Source organism: Pistacia vera, unplaced genomic scaffold, assembly GCF_008641045.1.
Source record: "Pistacia vera cultivar Batoury unplaced genomic scaffold, PisVer_v2 Contig109, whole genome shotgun sequence".
Taxonomy (NCBI): Eukaryota; Viridiplantae; Streptophyta; class Magnoliopsida; order Sapindales; family Anacardiaceae; genus Pistacia; species Pistacia vera.
This window is the reverse complement of record NW_022195126.1, coordinates 628,626-656,054: the sequence shown is the minus strand read 5'-3', so window position 1 is coordinate 656,054 and position 27,429 is coordinate 628,626. Positions and strand designations below refer to the sequence as shown.

General features: G+C 35.5%; 2 protein-coding genes and 1 pseudogene across 2 annotated transcripts in view; 2 read left to right on the top strand and 1 right to left on the bottom strand.

Moving 5' to 3' along the window:
- The window catches only part of LOC116135676 (spermidine synthase 1-like), a 43,191-nt gene extending 27,780 nt beyond the window's left edge, over positions 1 to 15,411 (top strand). Inside the window, exons 2-9 of the mRNA XM_031421397.1 lie at positions 13,377 to 13,453; positions 13,582 to 13,704; positions 13,874 to 13,978; positions 14,315 to 14,387; positions 14,488 to 14,559; positions 14,650 to 14,845; positions 14,972 to 15,101; positions 15,200 to 15,411. Coding sequence (XP_031277257.1) covers positions 13,377 to 13,453; positions 13,582 to 13,704; positions 13,874 to 13,978; positions 14,315 to 14,387; positions 14,488 to 14,559; positions 14,650 to 14,845; positions 14,972 to 15,101; positions 15,200 to 15,265 — 842 coding nt within the window. The 3' untranslated portion in view covers positions 15,266 to 15,411. The remainder of the gene's footprint in view (positions 1 to 13,376; positions 13,454 to 13,581; positions 13,705 to 13,873; positions 13,979 to 14,314; positions 14,388 to 14,487; positions 14,560 to 14,649; positions 14,846 to 14,971; positions 15,102 to 15,199) is intronic.
- Positions 15,412 to 21,066: 5,655 nt separating this feature from the next.
- LOC116136625 lies at positions 21,067 to 23,455 on the top strand (annotated as a pseudogene).
- Positions 23,456 to 24,256: 801 nt separating this feature from the next.
- LOC116136614 (probable cyclic nucleotide-gated ion channel 16) lies at positions 24,257 to 27,305 on the bottom strand. Its single transcript, XM_031422288.1, has 7 exons — positions 26,713 to 27,305; positions 26,426 to 26,638; positions 26,032 to 26,342; positions 25,581 to 25,692; positions 25,260 to 25,496; positions 24,400 to 25,166; positions 24,257 to 24,302 (listed from the first exon to the last, which is right to left on the bottom strand). Exons 1-7 carry the CDS (start codon positions 27,133 to 27,135, stop codon positions 24,257 to 24,259), a joined length of 2,109 nt encoding a protein of 702 aa, XP_031278148.1. The 5' UTR covers positions 27,136 to 27,305.
- Between the last annotated feature and the right edge of the window lie 124 nt (positions 27,306 to 27,429).

Here is a 27,429-nt window from a genome sequence, read left to right as displayed (position 1 = left end):
GATAGAATTGGAGATTTAAGGATGGGTAATGCTATGGGTACTAACGAATTTTACTAACCAGTGTACTAACTTTAAGCAGAGTACGGATATCATGCGCATAATACGAATACTATGTATGATATTAACAAAGATTAGTACACTTATTAGTAAAATTCGTTAGTACACGCAATATTATTCTTTTAAGTATTCGATGATGATATATATATTGCTATCATCTTGAATTATTATTATATTATCCATTCTAAAAGCTCAATTAGACGCATAAGCACGTGCAATGACAAATAGTTATTTAACATAATTTATCCGCATTAATTGCGCTCTTTAAACTAGGAAGATGGGACATATAACACCATTCATATATACTCAATCAAACTGTCCTTTGAGCAACCAAGTGAAATGAGCTAGTTCTCTTAAGGATATGGTCACTTACTGCATAATTACAACCATACTTACTTATTATATTACCGTTCTGAGCAGTGAAGCTAAGGCAATGACATGGTGAAACTCAAAAAACTATAACCACGCTGGATTTTTCAGAGGAGTAACAACTGCCTTCACTTGCAGGTAATTGTTAAGGCTATAGATTCCCTTTTCCCGGCCTATGCCGCTCATCTTGTATCCACCAAAAGGTATCGCAGCATCAAACACATCGTAGCAGTTAATCCAAACAGTCCCAGCCCTCAATGCCCGCATCGCTGTGTTGGCAGTTTCTACACTCTTGGTGAAAACTCCAGCAGCTAGACCATAGCGTGTCGTATTTGCCCTTCTTATCACATCATTGATATCCCTGATAGAGATCAACATATTACAAGATTACGGTAACGGGTCTGCGAGGATGGTATTAGTTAATCATTCATGACCACAACATTTATACCTAAATCATCACTTATACACTTAGTTTGATAATTATTGAGAGAGCCTTTAATGAAACTAATGTCAAAAATATACAAAAATGGTTTTTACTCACTTGAACTCAATATGGATGACTTACACTGGGCCAAAGATCTCATCTGTGCTATCACATATCGTCCTATTTTATTAAAATGTAATCAGACGTTAGCTATAAACACATGAAACAATATGTTCAGAGGAAATTATAGGACGATAAATGAATAGTACCTCAACATTTGAGAAGACGGTAGGCTGAACGAAGTATCTGCTGGTGCCAAATCTGTACTCAGCATTCAAGGTTGCTTGCTTTCAGCTGACCTTAGTACTAAAGGACCTCTATGGAATGCTCGAGTCGATCTGAGAGTGTGTAGGGTTTATTAGAGGTATCACTCTTTGCAACTCAAGTACTTGAGGTAATTTTTAGTTCCCCTGATTGGATGAAGAGGACATATATGTATTAGTTTCAAAACTTTCTCAAAACTGCAGTCAGATTAGTATGCGTTGTGGGAGAGCATATTTTCCGTCGACGCAAGTCAAAGGCTTTTCAGGTAGTCTATGTTATTGCAACTCTAGGTTAACTATAGTCATCGAGATACGATGCCAATGGACCCCTCTCGGTGCTGACTTTTGTTGGGTAGCATACCACGTTAAAGCTGAAACTGAGCCCTAGAGAAAATTCATGAGCTATTTCAGGTAGTGTCTACCACACAGCATGAATATACTATAATTTATTGGATAAATTCAAACATTTTACACTTATCATATTGCACAGAGAAAAAAGAGAAAGGGGATGAGAGAGGCAGAGAGAGTACACTAGGACATAGTTCAATACCCTCTTGAAAGGATCACCAACAATACGTTTTAAGTGGCACGGCCTTTGACTCTCGCACAAACCTCATCAATACACTTCATGTACCACAAGTCCGAACCCAGCACAGCAACATTGTCCCTACAGGCAGCCAACTTTATATTTTTACATGTGCTCAAATGCTGCAAATTACTCTACGCAGAAATTTCACACAAAATAACCTGATTTAAGAACCAAAGCAAAGTGCGCTTGCTTCCACAGCATTGCAATGTCAGCGTCTTCGCATATATGAACGTTGATTTCCCTCCAAGCTCTAAGGTCACGGAACGTAAATTGCTTTTTGCAGCCAATTGAAGAACAATCTGACCAGTTTTTGGGAGATCCTGTTGAAAGCAAGCTACACATAGTACGTGGTCATGGTATATTCACTGGGATTCTACAAACTGCTAGATAATGAAGCACGGCTAAGCTTATAATACAACAGATGCCCAATGTAAGTGGCAAATTGCCAGATTGGGTGCCAAAGACCAGGTCGATTTGTGTCCCACATAATTGATTAGGTTATCAACTCATAAGCTTAATTAAGGCCACTTAACACCATTATGCTATAGAAATATGTGCAAGGTGTAAAGTCTTAATACCTTATCCAACTCCATTCATTGGCTGCAAAGAGCCACGCACCAGCGGTGACGCAAAAAACCAGAAACTATATTCAGTAACACACTGGGGGAAAGACCAGCCTGTGACAGGATGCAGTTTGTTAGAAGCTCAACAAACCGTTACTAAAGTGACAACCGGACAAATAGAAAAAATCAGCAGAAACAAATATAGGTGAGGAATTGGCAATATCCTAACCTTATTAGACACACGTGTTAGAATCTTCTTTCATGTTTCATTGGCAATGGCATAACAACCATCCATAGTAAGACCTTTTTTTCTGATTGCTTTACAATTGTTTGAGCATCCCTTGATATGAGTGTAAATACAAGAAGAGGACCGCTCTTAATATGATCACATAACTCCTTGAACAGATAATATACATAAATATTTAAATTCGTACCAAAGGAAACAGCTTCGCTGACATAAACGTGCCAGTCAAGGTGTGTTGTCCTGCAGTCTTTAGAACAATGTATTACCACACTAAGCGGTCCACTTTCCACAAAAACATGATAGAGGAAGTTCCATGGAATAATTGGCCAGCAACGCCAATGGTTTCATGCAATGTTTGAATGATACTTCCATCACCAGGAACTGTCAGTCCAGGGATCTATTTCAGCCCAACCATAGTATTGTTAGGGACAATTAGTTGACACCAAAACAAGAGTAATAAAGTAAATAAATATCATTCTAGTAAACCCACCACGTTATAATAGTGAATAGCGAGACAGCATTGTAATTCTTGGATTGGCAGATGTGTCATAGGGGTCTTCCCACAGTTCCATGGTCTCTAGAGCATGCCAGGCTCATCCACTGTTGTTTCTCGACCAATATCACCGCAAAGCGCAACAATATCACGAGACCTTTCCTGAATAAAAGGCATAGATAAACATTAAAGAAATCAGAAATCATCAGATTGCGATCAACAGCCATCCCAAAATTTACAGAAAATTATTACATAATCATCATCTTGGGATGGTCCTCATCAAATGCCTTGCGAGCAGCAGCAACGGCACGGTTGATATCCTCCGCATCAGCTTCAGCAACATTGGCAATACTTCTCCAGTACGAGGATCGTAGGTTGGAATGTTTTTCCTGAGGACAAAAGAATTTGCAGCTTTATCCCCGTTCATGGCAACAGATATATTGAACCCAACCCTTTCTCGAAATAATCATTTCAAAAGAGTAATGCAGAAAAAAATAAAAATAGGCATTACCTGATGCTGCATCAAAAATTGCCCATTGATTACGATTCTGAGTGTATTTATTTGAAAGTGAGTGATTGGCTCCCAGTACAGCAGCAGTGCTAAACCTGCTGATGCCTCTTCCCCTGCAAGAGTTTTTTCCTGAGAGTTGAAATATTGTAAACAAGTGAGTTCTATATAAAATTCAAAAGAAAACTCCATTATTTCTTGAAGAATACACAATAGTAAAAAGAGGGAAGAATGGAGTAAAAATCTCTAATTTTATGTTATCAGGTCCTTGATTTTACCTTTCTATTGAATAATGAATATACTAATCAGTCGAAGAATATGCCAAACCGTTCTACCAGTCCACGGTGAACTTCTTCCGATTTCAAAAATAATTTCTTTCATAGCAAAGTCCACCGAAAGTAAGAATAAAATAACTAGTATTAAGCAACCGACAATACAAAGCAATAATACCATGATATATTTTCCTCTTTGTTTAGTTAACCAAACAGAGGGTATATCAGATTTCTTGCATGATAAATTAAGGCGACACAGCTAAACTCCCAATGGTGAAACCATGAAGTGACAAACGAAGGCTGTCACCAATTAAAAGAAAGACAGAAAAAGGCAAAGCAAGGTAGTCACCTAGAGAGTGAAGCAGCGAAGGAAAGAAACAGAGTGTACGAAGAGACAGGAAGAGATTCTGCGAGCTGCATGTGCTGAACCCTGAAACGGAGGCCAACTCTTCTTCACTCTGTTTTATGCTAAGCTTGATAAAAAGTAAAAACAAACCCCCGTCATCTCGTCAGCTCTCAAACTCTTACCATGACCTTTGAGTGCGTCACTTTTTACACACACACTCTTCTGTATCCAAAATGTTACCTATATTTATTTATTTCAATATCTAAAAATAATGTATGCGTTTGTTTAATATTTTTATCCCTATTCTGGATCCTATTTTTCAAATCGCGTTTGTTACAATAATTCTCAAATATTACCCTATTTTTTTATACATTTTACCCCATAAGGTTATTAATTTCACAAATACCCCCTGAAAAAAAAGTTTAAAATTAACAAAAACACCCCCATCAACCAACTTGTCAGATTCGGCAACCCGTCGGTGATAGCCAGAATCTGTACAACGGCCAAACTTCCGACAAAATGCCGAGTTCATCGCTGTGGCCTTTTCCGACCAGATCCACACGATCTGGCCGGAAAAGGCCAGATCTGGCCGTCAGCGACGGCCAAAGAAATGGCCGTCGTTGACGGTCAACGACGGCCAATCTGAGTCGTCGATCGAAACGCGGCCACATCTTTGGCCGTCGCTGACGGCCAAAGATGGCCGTTCGTTTTGGCCTTTTGTCCGTCGCGGCCAAAACAACCCATAGATCTGGCCTTTTGGCCAATTACAATGGATCTAGCCGGAAAAGGCAAACGTGTGTTCGGCACAGACCACAAGTCTGTGCCGTAACGAAATTTCGGCTCAGATTCCGGCGGTGGTGGCCGGAATCTGACACTGCAAGTGTGGGGTGTTTTTGTCATTTTACATGTTAGGGTCTTTAGTTAAATTAGTAACCTAAGGGCTTTTTTATAATTTAAAATTTACCTCGTAATACTCCCTATCCAATAACCCATACTACCCTTAAAATCCTATCCAAATACTAAACCAAAGGCAACCGAATAATGTTTGGAGTCCCACTGCCCTTAAAAAAGAAGAACAATTTCCACCCAATGTTGGCAAATGACATTTTCCACCATCAAGTTTCAAAATAACACTTTCCCACCATTCGTAGTTATGTTAATATTTACTAAAAAAAGAAAAACTCTTAAATATTCTCATTATTATATTTTTTATTAGCCAAAAAGTCAAATATAAAAAGAAAAAAAAAGAAAAAATAGTTAACCCTACCTAAAAGTTAGTAATAATGTTTAAACTGTTTAAATAAATAATCTAATATTTATTTATGTCATCAATTCACATCAATGTATTTATAATTTTTTATTTTACTAATACAAAAAAATCAATATTTCTTAATTAAATAAATAAAGAAAAAAAAATTATTTTTACTTAGACTAATAAAAGATAGAATAAAGACTTTAAATTAACTAAATTTTAATAGAATAAATGATAAAAATAAACTATTTAAATATATTTTATTGTTTTTAATAAATATTAACAAAAATATTACAAAATCTAATAAATGTGAAAAATATCATTTTAAAACTAACGGATAGAAAATTGTCGCTTCATCGAACCTGGGTGGGAATAGTCCTGTCGCTCTCCCTTAAAAAAACAAAAAAGAAAAAAGATAGTTTCGTGGTGTGAAGCACAGACGACAATTTGGTAGAAAAAGATGATACCACAAGACCAAAAACGATGTGTGATTATCGATGGCCGGCTGTGGTTTTGGAGGCAACGTGGCCCTCGTCCCTTTTCTATTAAACTCGTATTAACAGTAATTATACTGTTTTTATCACTGTAGAGATATGACAACATGAGATGAATAATTGTTTTTATCAATTTAGGGTATGGAAAAACATTTATCAATTGAATTGTAAGTATAATATTACTTTTTTTACAAGGATATTCAGATCAGTTTTGTAGCATTCGATTTAAACCTTTGCAAGTGATAAGTAAAACCTAATAAACTTTTAGTAATCACCTTATTAACAATCGAGGAGAATCGAACTCATAAATTTTAAGTAATACATCCTAATCTTATAGCCTTACTCAAAGTCAGTTAAATTGAATATATTTAGTCGAGAGAAAATAAATAATTTTATTTATTTGTATAGGGTAAGGTAAGGTGTTAATCATAATTTGTTTGGTAATGGCAGTGTCTATTAGGATGGAAGAGAGTTAGAAGCGCGTATTAATAGTAACATCATACAACCCCAATTAAAATTTGATATGGGAAAAACAAATCATTAAAACACCAAAGATAGAAAGAACCTATTGTGCAATCATTATTTGCTGTTGTGTTGCTTAAAACCAAGCAAAGAAATAAACTATAATATAATTTTTATTTAAATAATCCCCGAGAAAGAGAGAGACATGATTTGAAAAGAAATATGAGGATAAAATCAATTTATTTTATTTTTATTCCAAGTTGGACGTTATGTCCATAAGAGGTTGAAAAGTAATAGATAATTTTGCTTAAATATACTTAATTTCTATTTTACACAATCGAGAAAATGTGTGATATTTTATAATGGGTCCATATCGGTTCATCCTGATTCCTTAATACCTAACCAAATCTTAATGTCTTTGGTCTATGTCATTCACTTTCGTTTTTTTTTCCTTTTGATTTAAAAAAAAAAAAATCCGGTTGGCCTGCAAACGTCCACAAAACAGCCTAAAATGTTTTAGTTTATCGACATTACGCTGTAGCTTGCTGACAACTTGCATATGTTAGCTGCTTGCGAACTTGCATATGTTAGCTTGACGTCATCAAAAACCCCTCAAACCTTACTCCCGTTAACACCCCCATTCGCCGGTAATCAAATGATTAGGGTTTACACATAACCCCTATCTCAAGTCAAATTATCGATCATCATAACTACATAAAATCAATATTTCATCACTAAAAGACTTTCAATCTTCTCTCTTTAAAAACCTTAATAGTTTGATTGAAGTTTGACTCTTTATCTTTAAAATAATTTTTTGATAATAAAATGATATTTTAAAAATTTTTGGTGATATAAGTCCTTTGTAGGAATAATCGCGTAACTCGGTGTAAAGTGTGCGGATGAACACTTAAGCCATGCATGTACACCGATAATTTAGGAAAAAATCCATCAAAACTTTAATGAAAAAATATTGACCCACTTTGAAATATTGGACATGACATGACGTTAAACTACCCACAACACAGTGAACCAATCAAGCTCAGAGATTTACCAGATCTGTTCATGCCATTTAAAATGATACAGATACAGAAACATAGAAAATTCAAAGAAACCTCGTCATGATACATTGTACAGTATCAACAATTTACTGGTCTTTAGAGAAATCAGGATCCTGAGGCTTAAACATTTTGGCATTTTTAAGGTAGATCCATCAGGGTCATAATCTGAAAACCTTTGCTAAGCCTTCTTGTGCTACTAATCTAGAAGAAATACTCTACCACTAAGTACTCTACCAGTAAGAGTGGCATTGATTGACATACCCTCCACTGATTGTCCTCTCGGCAGCAGAACCACTATCTTCATTACTTTCTTCAGGAGTTTCATACTGTTATATATCCTCTTCAAATAAGCCCTCCTCCATAGCCAACTCCATCGCCTCCTTTCTTTTAAATAGCGTCTCCATGCAATTGTTATAAGTAAGCCTCCAAGCCCTCCACTGGTGAGAGTAGTATCTGAAAGCATGCTGGATTTCTTGCTATTAAGGCGCTAAATGGCCTGCAACAAACTTAAGGTCTTCAGCTCGAAGTGCGAAGGCCTCAACTTCAGTAATGACCTGACTGTCTAGTTGAGAATGAAGATTGAGTGTAGAGTTTGGCATCAAGGCCCATGTCAAGTAATTCTTCACCAAGAAGTCACCAATTCTGAGAACAATAGAATTGTAGAATCCTACCCTTCCTCATTGGTTGTGGAGCTCTCTACTTGACCTCTAATGATGAAGGCATCTCGCTCACGGATCGCCTTCTCGAATAAGGAAGGTGTCTTGGTATTCAAGGATGAGTAGAGACGTTCAACATTGGCATATAGAGCTGCGGATCCATTTGTGCAAAAAATGGAACCTGAATAAAACCATTGGATTGGATATATGAATAAATAACCTCCGGAAGAGTTCCCTTTTCAGCTACTAATGGACACAGGCAATGGACTTACACGTTGAAAAAAAGCTAGACAGAGATGCCTCTGAATTTGCGCTAAGATCCAAAGGTAAAGAGCCCAAAATGGATTCTTCATCAGCTCCTCTTGTGGCTAGCCATGTATTGCACAAACCGGCGTACCCGTTCTTGCAGCTCTTGGGGCAATTGCCGGTGCCTCATCCACTCTTCTGTATCTTTTCTTCTAACCCTCCACTCCTCTAGTCTAGCGTTTGTGGATTGCAAATACGTCTTTAAGAAGAAAAAAAATTATCAAATCAGACTAATTAAACACTGAAGCATCTTTCTGATACTCTATGATTTTTCCATACCTGCATTTTGCCTATGATGTGAGAACAGAATTAGACCACCAATGCAGAAACAATGCTGAATATTGTTTCACCAACAGTAAGTACTCGTCTCAAGATTCTGCCCATAGCAACTACACATCAAGAAATGGTTGAAATTGTATTACAGTCAAAACATCAAATTAATATTTCTATACCATTTTTATAATAGTAGTAAGAAGCAAGATAACAGGGACTCCTGCTCTTCATAATCTTTTTAGAAATAAAATCTAGGTGATTCCTGTTTTTCTTGTTATAGCTTAATAACAAACCGGATTTCGATGATTTAAAACGAAGGATGTATTTGAGAATGGAAGAGCTGAATATCTCTATGGATAAACATAAATTAGAATGTTGAATTGAGAAAGAAAGTTACAACGAAAAGTTTTCCATGAGATTTTCCCTGTAACTGACCTATACCTAGCGTTTTTAAACCCCACCAGAGGCAATAGAAATATTTTTAAAGAAAGTTGATTCAGCACATCATTAGTAAAAGCATCAGCGTATATTCCGAACTGAAACTTATCATCATCTTTAGCATCACAATTGCGGAGCACCAGTGGCCTTAAACCAAGCTTCGCGTTATGTTTGTCTTAGTTTCAAGTCAAGAAAAGAAGCAATACAAGGCTGAGCGTTGGTGGATATTACTCTCCTTTTGACATTCGATAGACCCACTCATACTGCCGTGCATAGAAAACAAATACCATACGCTCCAAGAAGCTGCACCGAAAATTTTAAATCAAATAAAGAGACAAATGATGATAAACGGATATATAAGAATTGAATATATAATGCTCACATGGCTCAAACATGTACATGAGGAGATTGTAAACAGAGCCTGACCACGGACTTTTGGCCACAATTCAGTTTTAATAATCCGTCTGTTAAGAGGGAATATAATTGAAATTCGGGGAACATTGAATCAGAAACATGAGAGAAAGAGTGTGGTTGCATATTCAGCTGTTGTATATTTGAGTACTGGAATACGAACCAGAGACAAGCTGCATTCAAGCAACGCCAAGTAAAAATATTTATAATTAACAAATCTTAAAATTCCATTCTGTGATATAACTGTGGGAGAGGAAGTGCAGCTGCTAAATCCATAGCAAATTCAGACTTCAAGTAGCGGCTGGCAATCTTTTTTGGATCCTTGACGAGCTCTCCCCTGCCAAAAACCCTGGAACTGGGTGCCACAAATGCTGTTCTGAACTTGATAAAAATGTGCGAGAGAAAGAATGCGTCCGTCACTGTCCTAAAGAAGGTACCACGATGCCTAAATTGAGATCGATGGTCAAGCAATCGTTGCGGATAATGGGGTAGAAAAGATACAGAGGGTCTAAATACAACGCTACAAGGCAGATCACCAGAAAAAAATGTTCCATTTTGTGATAAAGTCGCTTTTGTGGTCGTGGATTCGGTTCCACCAGGACGCGTTGGCTCGGCGGAGGGAGAAGGTCTTGTGCAAATTGTACAAGCTTATGTTATTATTCATCTTGCTTCACCGTCATTATTTATGTGGAATCACCGAAGAGGAAGCTCTTTGATTAAACGATCAAACCAGAGAGAAATTGTACAAGAACATTAATCTACTGCACACATGGCTTCTGGATCATCATGATGTTGTGGTTTCAATTTGCATTGCGAGATTTTGGAGATCGATGATTACCACGAGGATTTCGCCTCGAATTAAACTTAAAACTATAAAGAACGCGCGGCAATTTAAAGATAACTGAAGTAGTAATTTCATTCTTTTACAAGAAATTCTTCACCTCCCTCAACTTTTTCCTAATTTAAGACCCTTTACTTTTGAAAATTATTCTACCTCCCTTGAGATCTCCTGACCTTAACAAACCAAAACCTAAGGCTAAGGAGAAATCACAAAATTACCCCTTGTTGTGCAGACCTTCGACGACAGATTTGGGTCACCTTTCCTCACACCAAACAGGATATACAGTTGAGCTGCCCCACGTGTCGTCTCCACTCAGAGACTTCCTAATAAGTATATCAATATTAAGCATAGGTTCAAGACTTAAATGGGAGGGATTGACTCAGATCCGGATTACAGGGATATACTTGTAATCTATCCCTAACAACTCCTAGCCATTACATACGATGTGTATAAAGGGAGACTCCATCTCCATTTTGAAGGAGGATGATCCACATAAGAACAAGAAACACTTAGAGAGAGTTTAACCTGCCTTTAGTGTTTCCCTTGTAATCATTTAGTGTAAAGCAAATCAAAAGCATAAATAACAATAAACGTAGGCTTGATTCATACTTGCCGAACCACTTAAAACCTCTTTGTCATCCTTTAGGATTTTTTAATCCATTCCAAGTTGTTATTCTTAATCACCCACACATTTGCTCAGTCCATCGAAGGTCGATGGACACCTTGGTTGTTGTGTTTTTGCATAACAACACCCAATAACAATACTTTTATAACTGGAGGCAGGAGAGCTTTCCATTGCATATAACATTAGGCTTAAAAGTTCGCAGTGTCTCATCAGATGTTGTCTAGTATAGTAATGTGAATAACCCATGGATTAATGTTCTAGCAATAAAAGGAAATGTGAAAATAAGAATTAAGATGACAAAGGTTTCGATATTTTCAATATAAATGGTCAAAGAAATTAAAGGTATTTATAAAAGATGAAAATGAAAAAGACTTATATAAATAAAGACATATGAAACCATTTTTTGTCCATCCTATTTCTAAACAAACACATCTGCGCTGACTTAACTAAAAAGTATGGACTTTTCCCACCAAGGTTTGCCTTAATGACATTTCCCACCTAAAAAGTTTCAACTTTTCACCAAAATTAATATTTAGTACTACCCAAAGCCGATTTCGACAGCAAAATTCTCTCATTATCACCTTGAACCTCCACTCTTCTCACAAAATTTCTCTCACTCGGCATCTGATTTCTCGCCGATTGTTGACCATGCAAAAACGGTTTCCTGTTCTTAGCTAATTTCAATTGATTCTACAGCGAATATTCAATCGTCACCACCTCGATCACAGCCTTTCACTATATGAAAAACCATCTTACCCTGGCTCGACTACCGAACGCCAATTGAGAAAGTGAAATGTTTTTGGATATTAAGGAATATAAACATGGGTAAAATGGTATTTCGAAACTTTTTGGATAGAAAAGTTCATTAAGGCAAACCTTGGGTGGGAAAAAGCGTTTACTCTTTAAAAAAACAAAACCATTTTCTAATTTCTCTTTTACACTTCATAATCCTTTGACACAAAGTAAGACTTCCAAGTAAAGAAACCCGCGTACGATTAAATTCTGTTGTTAAATTCAAGTTTATATATATATATATATATATATAATATTTCAATTAAGGGAAAAAAAAACTGATTTCTTTCTCATTAAGGGATTTTTCTGTCTTCTTCATTTATACATAGTATTTTTATAATGCATTCATTTATTTGTTACTTATAAGAGATCCTATTTGGAATTCTTATATATGTCATGTATCACAATTTATTTAAGTGAAGACAAGAAAAATTGATGATGGGTTAATTAGAAAAGGAGGAGGAAAGGAAAAAGTGGGAGATTTGGTGTATTAATTACAGATTCTCAGACCAACCAGATTTAATTCTTACTAACAATATATCTATATATATATATAATATATATAGTGCTCATTTACAAGTTGCTGAATACATAACTATAAATGGAACACCAATAAATATATACATATATATATTTCTTCTGGTTAAATTTGTTTACTTAAACGTTTTTGTTAAACCTGCCAAACATTATCACGGGAGAAGCTGGAGAAGAGAATACTCATGAAGAAACAAAGAGCATAGTTTCGGCTTGTAATGGTGAGTCTGCAGTTGCTGTAGTTTCAGCGATTCATGTGAAAGAGAAGAAGAAAACGAAAGTACTAGGAGCATCATCCCACCCATTCCTGGGTGGTTTGCGGAGCATTGCCCCGTATGGCCAGGTCATGAGACAGCACATAACTTATTTTTCTTACTTCATCCCTCTTTGTCATCCATTTTCGTTTTGGCAATTTACTGATAATTCTAATTCTTTTTCTTTATTATACATATATGACAATGCACAACTGAAATTAAATGTAGTAGAATATACTTTATCGCAACACTTCACTCTCTCGCAACAGAAGAAAATTGATTACTGCTTCTGAATATTTTTTGAGCCATATATGTCAAATTTTGGATGAAAATTGTAAATCTATGGGATGTTCTTCGAAAACTTATCGTTCAAGAGGATGATGTGTTTGATATTTGCTGCAGTTAATCTATTTGAAGGTTTTCTGTGCACATTTCATTGTAAAATTAAGTTATTTTTGTGAACCTTCTTCTTTCCGGAAAATTAATTAAACTGTAAAATGAACCTATTCTGATTGTACTTTTCTATTCTTTGACTTACGTTATGTATCCTGACAACCAAATTTTTCATAACATGCATTGATCCTTTTTTTTTTTTTTTTTTCTCCTTTTCTTTGATAAATAACCACAAAATATGGACTGTAAAGCTGGCAAATTTCAGGCTTAAGCAAGGAGACCTAATCATATATATGCAACTCGAAATTGCTCAGACTTTCTAAGTGATGATTTTGCCTTGTGATAGTATGATTGTTGGTTATGCTGAACGTTAATCAAATTGTTTGATGTATCTTGCAGGCCAAGCACACTTCTTAAAGGTAGAAAAAATTATATTTCAAGGAAAGTCTGAATTCCAAAGTATGATGGTGTTTGAGGTATGGATATATACATATAAAGAAAATTTGATTTGGCATACTATTTTTCTAGCTTGCTATATATTAATTTGTGTATGTTCATTAATTTCAATATATTATGTATTGTACCCTGGTTATATTATATGCAGTCATCATCATACGGCAAGGTTTTTGTTCTGGATGGAGCTCTCCAACTCACAGAAAAGGATGAGTTTTCATACCAAGAAATGATTACTCACCTTCCTCTCTGCTCTATTCCCAACCCCAAAAAGGTTTCTCTTTTATCATAATTTACAATCATTCTAAAGATCTCCCCAAATCCATGTCTATATAAATACAATCTATTGTGTAATTAGTTAGACAACAATTTTCTATCTTCCAATCAGTGGCCTGTCGTTGAATTTTTTTCTTTTCTTCTTTTTTTTTTTATTGAAATTTTAGGTGTTGCTTATTGGGGGAGGAGATGGTGGTATCCTACGTGAAATCTCTCGACATTCTTCCGTTGAGCAGATTGATATATGCGAGATTGACACGATGCTGGTGAACGTGAGTAATATTTTAATCTTTCAGTGTTTAAAAAAGTGGGAGACAGAGTCGTAGTTTATTAATTTCAGGTGAAACACGAATCATATGACATGGATTATTCAACACCATGCCTACAGCAAAGTCAACATTAACTTTTGGTTTTATTAAAATAATACACGTTGTTACTCTACAAATTCAGAATTTTATATATGATGTGGGTCATGGATTTTGTCCCAGCTGAGTAAGTTTAATTCGTCGTCTTGTATGATTATTAAAGGCACGGTCCTGCGAAAGTTGTCTCTTTTGATGACTCAAAATTCTGACGGTGAAATTTCATATAATATAATATTGTTTCAGGTGTATAAGGAATTCTTCCCTGAAATTGCTGTTGGATACGAGGATTCTCGAGTAAAACTTCATGTCAGAGACGGTATATTCAATTTGATTGTTAGTTTCTTCTTGTTATAGCTAGCTTTTCCTCTATATTTACCCTGAAAGTTTACCTTCTTAATATGTTGCAAAAATGTCAGGAACTAAATTTTTGAAGTCTGTTCAAAGTGGTACCTATGATGCTATAATAGTGGATGCATTTGACCCAATAAGTAACCTAATTTCTTCCTTTTATATATCATCTTCAGTTATTAATTAATTTATTAATTCGAATGTTCTCATTATACACTAATTTGATGCAGGACCTGAAGATGAGCTTTTCAAAAGTTCATTCTTTGAGTTGGTGGCAAAAGCTCTCCGCCCCGGTGGAGTGATGTGTATCCAGGCGGAAAGTCTATGGTATCCGGCACTCAGCATTGAAGATCTCGTCGCAAATTGTCTCCGGATATTCAAAGGCTCTTCCAGCTATGCATGGACGATAGTTCCTACTTATCCAAGGCATGCATGCATGCATCCTCACTCTCTTTTTCCTAATTTTCTCTGTCATTTATTCCATTCATCTTTTAGGATTTACTACTTTTTGTATAGTATTCAATATAGAGTAACATGGTTTAAATTCATCAGTGGAGTAATAGGTTTCATGCTTTGCTCTACTGAGGGTCCCTCCGTGGACTTCAAACGTCCTGTCAACCCCATCGATCCAGAACAAACTTTCGGTGTGGCAAAAGAGCCACTGAAATTTTACGACTCAGAGGTAATTAATCTCGTCCTCAAAGCACCATTAATTGGCTTCACATTCTGAAACTTTTTTCTTGCTATATATATATATATGATGATCTACTATATATTCAGGTACATTCTGCCGCATTTTGTCTACCATCATTTGCAAAGAAGTCAGTGAACTCCAAAGTCATCTGAAATAGCAGCAGTCTGAAGGGGAGTTGTCACCATTACAACTGAAACATAAAAGGATCGATAAAATTGATTTTCAGCAATAAGTAATCAGAATATATGCCAAGACTCCAGCCTCAGAAATCAGAATCAATGTTGTGATAGAAACTCAATAATTTATACTCATTCATGTTTCTTTTTTCAATAATTTATGTCAATTTTAATTCGTTGGTTTATAAATCAAATTTAAACAATGTGTTACTTTAATTAGAGCTCAATAGATTGATGGTCGATTCATTAATCTTGTGAATTCTGGTTCTCTTCAAATTTAATGTTTCCTTAATTTTTACTGTTTGTATCGTGTCAATTTTTTATTAAGTAGTACCAAATACATACTCAAATTCCAAATAATTAATCATGATTCATAATTACTTAAATTTAATTAAAGAACGAGAAAATATGTATCCAAATAATCATGATTCATAATTAGCTTAATAGTTAATATGATTTATTTATTTAATTAAAAACGATAAAACATTTATTAAGCTCACAAACCAATTGGGTTACGCAAGGGATAAGTAAGTGGCTGTGGTTGGTGACATTGCCGCCTTCACAATATTCGTCAATTTCTAATCATGAGCAATTTGATTAATTAATTAATTAAAATTAAGTAAATTTCAAATGTATTTATATAGTTAACCATACAAAGTATTCTCTCCACAATTGATGAGTTATAATTAGCGAGTGATGTTTTTATGCAGGGTTAACGTGTTGGACGTTTACATCAAAACTTTGGATTAACCTTCTATTATATATATTAATTATTGGATAGAATTATAATTACAGTCATATATTATCAATGCAAATCACACGTATGTACAGAAACTATAAAGCAAAACTTGATTAATATATGTATGCAATATTTCTTTGGTTTAAACTTGATTAATGTTTGTGTCAAGATTTAAATTGATCATGGTTTCAAATACTGATAAATGTGGAGAATTTTTTTTTTTTTTTTTTTAATAACTAATGTTGGAAAAGTAATCCACCCCGTTACTCATATAAGAAAAATTATATTTATTCATTTATCAAAAAATAAAATAAGAAATTACAACAATTATTGCCTCATTAAAAACCCCACCAAGAAAAACCCAATGAGACAAAAACTTGGTAAAGAAAAAAAGAGTGCAATAATTGACAATTAATTTACAAGTTACAATTTACAAAACAACTAATTTGGGGGTTAACTATGACCTCCCTCATTTGTATCATCTATATTACAAAATTAAAATGTTTCTATTAAAATATCGTCGACAATCTCGTATTAATCTTGATGGCGCGACCGTTCCCAATCTCGAAGACATGTGAGGACTTCAATCATTTTTTATGAAAGTTTAGTCCTCCTTTCATTTAAAATTCTTCCACTTGCACTAAATGTTTGTTCGGATGAGACGGTTGAGACAAGAACAGCGAAAACATCCAAGGCAAGTCTTGATAATACGAAAAAATACATTTTCTGGCTTTCCAATATTCTAAGACGTCAAAGTTGGCTCTCTGTTGTGGATCTGCTGGTAACATTTCGGGGGTTGCCAAATATTATTGAAGCTCATTACTCTGTGACTGCGTGGAGGACAGTATATTAGTTGTTGTTGTTGTTGCTGGTGGTGCTTCTGAAGAAGAGGTTGTGCTTCGGATTCGGGTCTTCTTTAGCCTATTCAGTGCACTCCAAGAGTAGAAGTCTTCATTTGATTCTTTTGATGCAACTTCCCTGGATATTTCGCCTCTTTGCGAGTTCCCATACCTATTTTCATATTGGAAATATACTTCTGTAAGACAATTTTTTACCTCTCCTATTTGATTGGCATATGCTTCGGTTTGTAAATTTTCACTTAAATTGTCTAAACCATTTTCTAAACCTGCTAATTTAATTCTAGGATCAAATGTAACACCTAAACAATAAAGAAAATGAATGAGTTTCCAATATTTAAAAAAAAAAAATTCATTGCCTTTATTGGTTCCTTTAAAATTTCATTGTTTTTGTTTTTTGTAAATAACTCTGAAATTTTTATAATTGTATGTATTACCAATGGACTAGTAGGATAATACACACCAAAAAATTGTAAAGTAGATTGGTAAAATTTTTTAAGAAAATAATGAAATATTTTAGCTATATGTCAATCATTTTCTACCAAATAATGAGGACCTCTATTATTTGCTACAAAATAACTAATTAAATTTGCATAAGGTAAACATGAATCAAGCATTAAATAAGATCTCTATGAAACATAAATTAGAATGTTGATTGAAAGAAAGTTGACAACAGAAAGTTTTCCATGAGATTTTCCCTGTAACTGACCATACCTTAGCGTTTTAAACCCCACCAGAGGCAATAGAAATTTTTTAAAGAAAGTTGATTCAGCAACATCATTAGTAAAAGCATCAGCGTATATTCCGAACTGAAACTTATCATCATCTTTAGCATCACAATTGCGGAGCACCATGGTGGCCTTAAACCAGCTTCGCGTTTAGTTTGTCCTTAGTTTCACAGTCAAGAAAAGAAGCAATCAAGGCTGAGCGTTGGTGATATTACTCTCCTTTTGACATTCGATAGACCAGCACTCATACTGCCGCTGCATAGAAAACAAATACCATACAGCTCCAAGAAGCTGCACCGAAAATTTTAAATCAAATAAAGCAAATTATGTATAAACGGCATTTATAAGATATTGAATATATAAATGCTCACATGCTCAAAGCATGTACATGAGGGAGATTGTAAACTGACCTGACCCACGGACTTTTGGCCACAATTCCGGCCGTTTTAATAATCCGTCTGTTTAGAGGGAATATAATTGAAATTCGGGGAACTTATTGAATCAAACAATAGAGAAAGAGTGTGTTAGCATATTCAGCTGTTGTATATTTGAGTACTGAATCACGAACCAGATGACAAGCTGCATTTCAAAGCAACGCCAAGTAATATTTATAATTAACAAATCTTAAAATTCCATTCTATGATATAACCTGTGGGAGAGGAAGTGCAGCTGCTAAATCCATAGCAAATTCAGACTTCAAGTAGCGGCTGGCAATCTTTTTTGGATCCTTGACGAGCTCTCCCCTGCCAAAAACCCTGGAACTGGTGCCACAATGCTGTTCGAACTGATAAAAATGTGGCGAGAGAAAGAATGCGTCCGTCACTGTCCTAAAGAAGGTAACCACGATGCCTAATTGAGATCGATGGTCAGCACCGTTGCGGATAATGGGGTAGAAAAGATAAAGAGGGTCTAAATACAACGCTACAAGGCAAATCACCAAAAAATGGTTCCATTTGTGATAAAGTCGCTTTGTGGGTCGTGGACTCGGTTCCACCAGGACGCGTTGGCTCGGCGAGGGAGAAGGTCTTGTGCAAATTGTACAAGCTAATGTTATTATTCATCTTGCTTCACCGTCATTATTTATGTGGAAATCACTGAAGAGGAAGCTCTTGTGATTAACGATCAAACCGAGGAATTTACAAGAACATAATCTACTGCACACATGGCTTCTGATCCATCATGGATGTTGTTGGTTTCAATTTGCATTGCGAGATTTCTGGAGAATCGATGATTACCACGAGGATTTCGCCTCGAATTATAACTTAAAACTATAAAGAACGCGCGGCAATTTAAAAATAACTGAAGTTAATTTCATTCATTTTACAAGAGAATTACTTCACCTCCTCAACTTTTTCCTAATTATCAGAACCCTTTCTTTTGAAAATTTATTTCTACCTCCTTGAGATCTCCTGACCTTAACAAACCAAAACCTAAGGCTAAGGAGAAATCAACAAAATTACCCCTGTTGTGCATGACCCTTCCGACGACCAGATTTGGCCCCTTTCCTCACACCAAACTAAGATTATGACAGTTGAGTCTGCCCCAGTGTCGCTCCACATCAGATGACTTCCCTAACAAGTTATCATATTAAGCATAGTATTCAGACTTAAGTATGGGAGGGGTTGACTCAGATCCGGATTACAGGGGATTTACTTGTAATCATCCCATAACAACTCCTAGCCTATATCATACGATGTAAAAGGGAGACTCCATCTCCATTTTGAAGGAGGATGATCCACATATAGAACAAGAAACTCACTTAAGAGAGTTTAACCTCGCCTTTATGTGTTTCCCTTGTAATCATCTACGTGTACAAATGCAAAGCAATAATATAACAATAAACGTAGGCTTGATTCATACTTGCCGAACCACTTTAAAACCTCTCTTGTCATCCCATTATAGATTTTTAATCCTTCCAAGTTAGTTATTCTTATACACACACCATCTTGCCAGTCCATCGAAGGTCGATTGGACACCTCGTGTTGTTGTGTTTTTGCATAACAACACCCCTAATACAATACTTCTATAAGCTGGAGGCAGGAGAGACCTTGTCCCATTGCTATATACATTAGGCTTATAAAGTTCGCACGTGTCTCATCAGTGTTGTCTAGTTACTAGTAATTGAATAACCCATGGATTAAGTTTCTAGCAATAAAAGGAAATGTGAAAATAAGAATTAAGATGACAAGTTTTCGATTATTTTCAATATTAAATGTCAAAGTAAATTAAGGTATTTATAAAGATGAAAATGAAAAAGACTTATATAAATAAAGACATATAACCATTTGTTTGTCCATCCTATTTCTAAAAACACATCTGCGCTGACTTTAACTTTATAAAAGTTGATGGCTTTTTCCCACCCAAGGTTTGCCTTAATGACATTTCCCACCTAAAAAGTTTCAACTTTGTCACCCAAAATTAATATTTAGAACTACCCAAGCCGATTGTCGACAGCAAAAATTCTTTCAGTTATCACCATTGAACCTCCACTCTCTTCTCCACAAAATTCCTCTCACTCCGGCATCTGATTTCTCGCCGATTGTTGACCATCGCAAAACTAGGATTTCCTGTTCTTCTAATTTTCAATTGATTCTAGCAGCGAATATTCAATCGATCACCACCATTCGATCCACCAGCCTTACTATATGAAAAACCATCTACCCTGGCTCCTGAACTCACCGAACGCCATTGGAAAGTGAAATGTATTTTGGATATTAATGGAATATACCATAGGTAAAAAAATGGTATTTAAAACTTTTTGGATAGAAAAGTATCATTAAGGCAAACCTTGGGTGGAAAAAAGCCGTTTACTCTTTAAAAAACACAAAACAATTTCTAATTTCTCTTTTAACTTCATAATCCCATTGACACAAAGTAAACTCCCAGTAAAGAACCCCGCGTACTTCGATAAATTCTGTTGTTAAATTCAATTTATATATATATTAGTACTAATAATATTTCAATTAAGGGAAAAAACTTTGATTTCTTTTCATTAAGGGATTTTTCTGTCTTCTTCATTTATACATAGTATTGTTTTATAATGCATTCATTTATTTGTTACTTAAGAGATCCTTTTGGAATTCTTATATATGTCATGTTCATCACAATTTATTTTAAGTGAAGACAAGAAAAATTGATGATGGGTTATTAGAAAAGGCAGGAAAGGAAAAGTGGGAGATTTGGTGTATTAATTACGAATCTCAGACCAACCAGGATTTAATTTCTACTCTCAATATATATATATATATTATTTATAATAGTGCTCATTTACAAGTTGCTGAATACATAACTATAAATGGGAACACCAGATTAAATATATACATATATATATTTCTTCTGGTTAAATTTGTTTACTTAAACGTTTTTGTTATTAACCTGCCAAACATTATCACAGGGAGAAGCTGGAGAAAGAATAACTCATGGAGAAAACAAAGAGCATAGTTTCGGCTTGTAATGGAGTCTGCAGTTGCTGTAGTTTCAGCGATTCATGTTAAAGAGAAGAAGAAAACGAAAGTACTCAGGAGCTTCATCTCCCCCATTCCTGGGTGGTTTGCGGAGCATTGCCCCGTATGGCCAGGTCAGGGAGACAGCACTAACTTATTTTTCTTACTTCATCGCCGTCTTTGTCATCCATTTTTCGTTTTGGCAATTACTGTATAATTCGTAATTCTTTTCTTTTTATATTTACATATAATGGACATGCACAACTGAAATTAAATGTAGTAGATATACTTTATAACAACACTTCACCTCTCTCAACAGAAAAATTGATTACTGATTCTGAAATATTTGAGCCTATATGTCAAAATTTTGGATGAAATTGTAAATCTATGGGATGTCTTCGAAAACTTATCGTTCAAGAGGATGATGTGTTTGATATTTGCTGCAGTTAATCTATTGAAGGTTTTCTGTGCACTTCATTGTAATTATTATTTGTGACTCTTCTTTCCGGAAAATAATTAACTGTAAAATGAACCTATTCTATTGTACTTTTCTATTCTTTGACTTACGTTATGTATCCTGACAACCATTTTCATAACATGCATGATCCTTTTTCTTTTTTTTTTTTCTCCTTTTCTTTGATAAATAACCACAATGGACTGTAAAGCTGGCAAATTTCAGGCTAAGCAAGGAGACTAATCATATATATGCAACTCGAAATTGCTCAAACTTTCTAAGTGATGATTTTGCCTTGTATGATGATGATTGTTGGTTATGCTGAACGTTAATCAAATTGTTTGATGTCTTGCAGGCCAAGCCACTTCTTAAGGTAGAAAAATTATTTCAAGGAAGTCTGAATTCCAAGTATGATGGTGTTTGAGGTATGGATATATACATATAAAGAAAATTGATTTGCATACTATTTTTCTAGCTTGCTATATATTAATTTGTGTATGTTTCATTAATTTCATATATTATGTATTGTACCCGGTTATATATTGCATCATCATCATACGGCAAGGTTTTTGTTCTGGATGGAGCTCTCCCAACTCACAGAAAAGGATGAGTTTTCATACCAAGAAATGATTACTCACCTTCCTCTCTGCTCTATTCCCAACCCCAAAAAGGTTTCTCTTTTATCTATATTACAATCATTCTAAAGATCTCCCCAAATCCATGTCTATATAAAATCATCTATGGGTAATTAGTTAGACAACAATTTTCTATCTTCCAATCGGTGCCTGTCGTTAATTTGTTCTTTTTCTTCTTTTTTTTTTTATTGAAATTATAGGTTTGTTCTTATTGGGGGAGGAGATGGTGGTATCCGTGAAACTCTTCGACATTCTTCCTTGAGCAGATTGATATATGCGAGATTGACACGATGCTGGTGAACGTGAGATATATTTTAATCTTTCATTATTTAAAAAGTGGAGACAGAGTCGTAGTTTATTAATTTCAGGTGAAACACGAATCATACGACATGGTTATCAACACCATGCCTACGCAAAGTCAACATCAACTTTTGGTTTTATTGAAATAATACACGTTGTTACTGTACAAATTTCAGATTTTAATATGATGTGGGTCATGGATTTTGACCCAGCTGAGTAAGTTTAATTCGTCGTCTTGTATGATTATTAAAGGCACGGTCCTGCGAAAGTTGTCTCTTTTGATACTCAATTCGGACGGTGAAATTTCATATAATATAAATTGTTCAGGTGTATAGAATTCTTCCCTGAAATTGCTGTTGGATACGAGATTCTCGAGTAAAACTTCATGTCAGAGACGGTATATTCAATTTGATTGTTAGCTTCTCTTGTTAAGCTAGCTTTTCCTCTATATTTACCCTGAAAGTTTACCTTCTTAATATGTTGCAAAAATGTCAGGAACTAAATTTTTGAAGTCTGTTCAAAGTGGTACCTATGATGCTATAATAGTGGATGCATTTGACCCAATAGTAACCTAATTCTTCCTCTTATATATCATCTTCAGTTTTTTATTAATTTATTATTCGAATGTTTCATCATATACACTAATTTGATGCAGGACCTGAGATGAGCTTTTCAAAAGTTCATTCTTTGAGTTGGTGGCAAAAGCTCTCCGCCCCGGTGGAGTGATGTGTATCCAGGCGGAAAGTCTTGGTACCGGCACTCAGCATTGAAGATCTCGTCGCAAATTGTCGCCGATATTCAAAGGCTCTTCCAGCTATGCATGGACGATAGTTCCTACTTATCCAGGCATCATGCATGCATCCTCACTCACTTTTTCCTAATTTTCTCTGTCATATTTCCATTCATCTTTTAGGATTTACTACTTTTTATATCATTTATATAGAGTGACATGGTTTAAATTCATCAGTGGAGTAATAGGTTTCATGCTTTGCTCTACTGAGGGTCCTTGAAAAGAAATATGAGGATAAAATCAATTTTATTTTATTTTTAATTCCAATTGGACGGTCATGTCATAAGAGGTTGAAAAGTAATAGATAATTTTTGCTTTAAATATCTTAATTCTATTTTACACAATCGAGAAAATGTTGTGATATTTTATTAAATGGGTCCATATCGGTGTCATCCTGATTCCTTAATACCTAAACCAAATCTTAATGTCTTTGGTCTATGTCATTCACTTTCTGTTTTTTTCCTTTTGATTTAAAAAAAAAAAAATCCGGTGCAACGTCCACAAAACAGCCTAAAATGTTTAGTTTATCGACACTACGCTGTAGCTTGCTGCAACTTGCATATGTTAGCTTGCTGCAACTTGCATATGTTAGCTTGACGATCATCAAAACCCCTCAAACCTTACTCCCGTTAACACCCCCATTCGCCGGTAATCAAATGATTAGGGTTTACACTATACCCTTCTCAAGTCAAATTTCGATCAATCATAACTACTAAAATCTAATATTTCATCACTAAAAGACTTATCAATCTTCTCTCTTTAAAAACCTTAATAGTTTGGATTGAGTTTGACCTCTGTTTATCTTTAAAATATAATTTTTGATAATAAAATGATATTTTAAAAATTTTTAGGTGATATAAGCCTTTGTAGGGAATAACTCGCTTAACTCGGTGTAACGTGTGCTGGATGCAAATCACTTAAAGCATGCATGTAGCACCGATAATTTAGGAAAAAGTCCATCAAAACTTTAATGAAAAAATATTGACCCACTTTGAAATTTTGACATGACATGACGTTTAAACTACCCACCACAAGTGACAATCAAGCTCAGAGGAATTTTACCAGATCTGTTCATGACCATTTAAAATGATACAGACTACAGAGAAACATAGAAAATTCAAAGAAACCTCGTCATGATACAGTGTACAGGATCAACAATCTTACTGGTCTTTAGAGAAATCAGGATCCTGAGGCTTAAACATTTTGGGCATTTTTAAGGTAGATCCATCAGGGTCATAATCTGAAAACCTATTGCTAAGCCTTCTTGTGCTACTTAATCTAGAAGAAAGTACTCTACCACTAAGTACTCTACCAGTAAGAGTGGCATTGACTGCACTACCCTCCACTGATGATGTCCTCTCGGCAGCAGAACCACTATCTTCATTACTTTCTTCAGGAGTTTCATCACTGTAATACTCATCTTCAAATAAGCCCTCCTCCATAGCCAACTCCATCGCCTCCTTTCTCTTTAAATAGCGTCTCCATGCAATTTGTATAAAGTAAGCTCCCCAAGCCCTCCACTGGTGAGAGTAGTATCTGAAAGCATGCTGGAGTTTCTTGCTATTAAGGCGCTTAAATTGGCCTGCAACAAACTTAAGGTCTTCAGCTCGAAGTGCGAAGGCCTCAACTTCAGTAATGGACCTGACTGTTCTAGTTGATAATGGAAGATTGAGTGTAGAGTTTGGCATCAAGGCCCATGTCAATAATTCTTCACCACAGAAGTCACCAATTCTGAGAACAATAGAATTGTAGAATCCTACCCTTCCTCCATTGGTTGTGGAGCTCTCTACTTGACCTCTAATGATGAAGAGCATCTCGCTCACCGGATCGCCTTCTCGAATAAGGAAGGTGTCTCTGGTATTCAAGGATGAGTAGAGACGTTCACATATGGCATCTAAGAGCTGCGGATCCATTTGTGCAAAAAATGGAACCTGAATAAAACCATTGGTTGGATATATGAATTAAATAACCTCCGGAAGAGTTCCCTTTTCAGCTACTTAATGGCACAAGGCAATAGGACTTACACGTTGAACAAAAGCTAGACAGAGATGCCTCTGAATTTGACGCCTAAGATCCAAAGGTAAAGAGCCCAAAATGGATTCTTCATCAGCTCCTCTTGTGGCTAGCCATTTGTATTGCACAAACCGGCGTACCCGTTCTTGCAGCTCTTGGGGCAATTGCCGGTGCCTCATCCACTCTTCTGTATCTTTTCTTCTAACCCTCCACTCCTCTAGTCTAGCGTTTGTGGATTGCAAATACGTCTTTAAGAAGAAAAAAAATTATCAAATCAGACTAATTAAACACTCTGAGCATCTTATCTAGATACTCTAGTGATTTTTCCATACCTGCATTTTGCCTATGAGATGTGAGAACAGAATTAGACCACCAATGCAGACAACAATGCTGAATATTGTTTCACCAACATAAGTACTCGTCTCAAGATTCTGCCCATAGCAACTACACATCACAGAAATGGTTGAAATTGTATTACAGTCAAAACATCAAATTTAATATTTCTATACCATTTTCTATTAATTAGTATAAGAAGCAAGATAACAGGGACTCCTGCTCTTCATAATCTTTTTAGAAATAAAATCTAAGGTGATTCCTGGTTTTTCTTGTTATAGCTTTAATAACAAACCAGGATTTCGATGATTTAAAACGAAGGATGTAATTTATTTGAGAATGGAAGAGCTGAATATCTCTATGGATAAACATAAATTAGAATGTTGAATTGAGAAAGAAAGTTAACAACAGAAAAGTTTTCCATGAGATTTTCCCTGTAACTGACCATACCTTAGCGTTTTTAAACCCCACCAGAGGCAATAGAAATATTTTTTAAAGAAAGTTGATTCAGCAACATCATTAGTAAAAGCATCAGCGTATATTCCGAACTGAAACTTATCATCATCTTTAGCATCACAATTGCGGAGCACCATGGTGGCCTTAAACCAAGCTTCGCGTTTATGTTTGTCCTTAGTTTCACAGTCAAGAAAAGAAGCAATACAAGGCTGAGCGTTGGTGATATTACTCTCCTTTTGACATTCGATAGACCAGCACTCATACTGCCGCTGCATAGAAAACAAATACCATACAGCTCCAAGAAGCTGCACCGAAAATTTTAAATCAAATAACAGAGACAAATGATGATAAACGGGATATATAAGAAATTGAATATATAAATGCTCACATGGCTCATAAGCATGTACATGAGGAGATTGTAAACAGAGCCTGACCACGGACTTTTGGCCACAATTCCAGCCGTTTTAATAATCCGTCTGTTAAGAGGGAATATAATTGAAATTCGGGGAACATATTGAATCAGAACAATGAGAGAAAGAGTGTGGTTGGCATATTCAGCTGTTGTATATTTGAGTACTGGAATTACGAACCAGATGACAAGCTGCATTTCAAAGCAACGCCAAGTAAATAATATTTATAATTAACAAATCTTAAAATTCCATTCTATGATATAACCTGTGGGAGAGGAAGTGCAGCTGCTAAATCCATAGCAAATTCAGACTTCAAGTAGCGGCTGGCAATCTTTTTTGGATCCTTGACGAGCTCTCCCCTGCCAAAAACCCTGGAACTGGGTGCCACAAATGCTGTTCTGAACTTGATAAAAATGTGCGAGAGAAAGAATGCGTCCGTCACTGTCCTAAAGAAGGTAACCACGATGCCTAAATTGAGATCGATGGTCAAGCAATCGTTGCGGATAATGGGGTAGAAAAGATACAGAGGGTCTAAATACAACGCTACAAGGCAAATCACCAGAAAAAAATGGTTCCATTTTGTGATAAAGTCGCTTTGTGGGTCGTGGACTCGGTTCCACCAGGACGCGTTGGCTCGGCGGAGGGAGAAGGTCTTGTGCAAATTGTACAAGCTTATGTTATTATTCATCTTGCTTCACCGTCATTATTTATGTGGAAATCACTGAAGAGGAAAGCTCTTGTGATTAAACGATCAAACCAGAGAGAAATTGTACAAGAACATTAATCTACTGCACACATGGCTTCTGGATCCATCATGGATGTTGTTGGTTTCAATTTGCATTGCGAGATTTCTGGAGAATCGATGATTACCACGAGGATTTCGCCTCGAATTATAACTTAAAACTATAAAGAACGCGCGGCAATTTAAAAATAACTGAAGTAGTAATTTCATTCATTTTACAAGAGAATTACTTCACCTCCC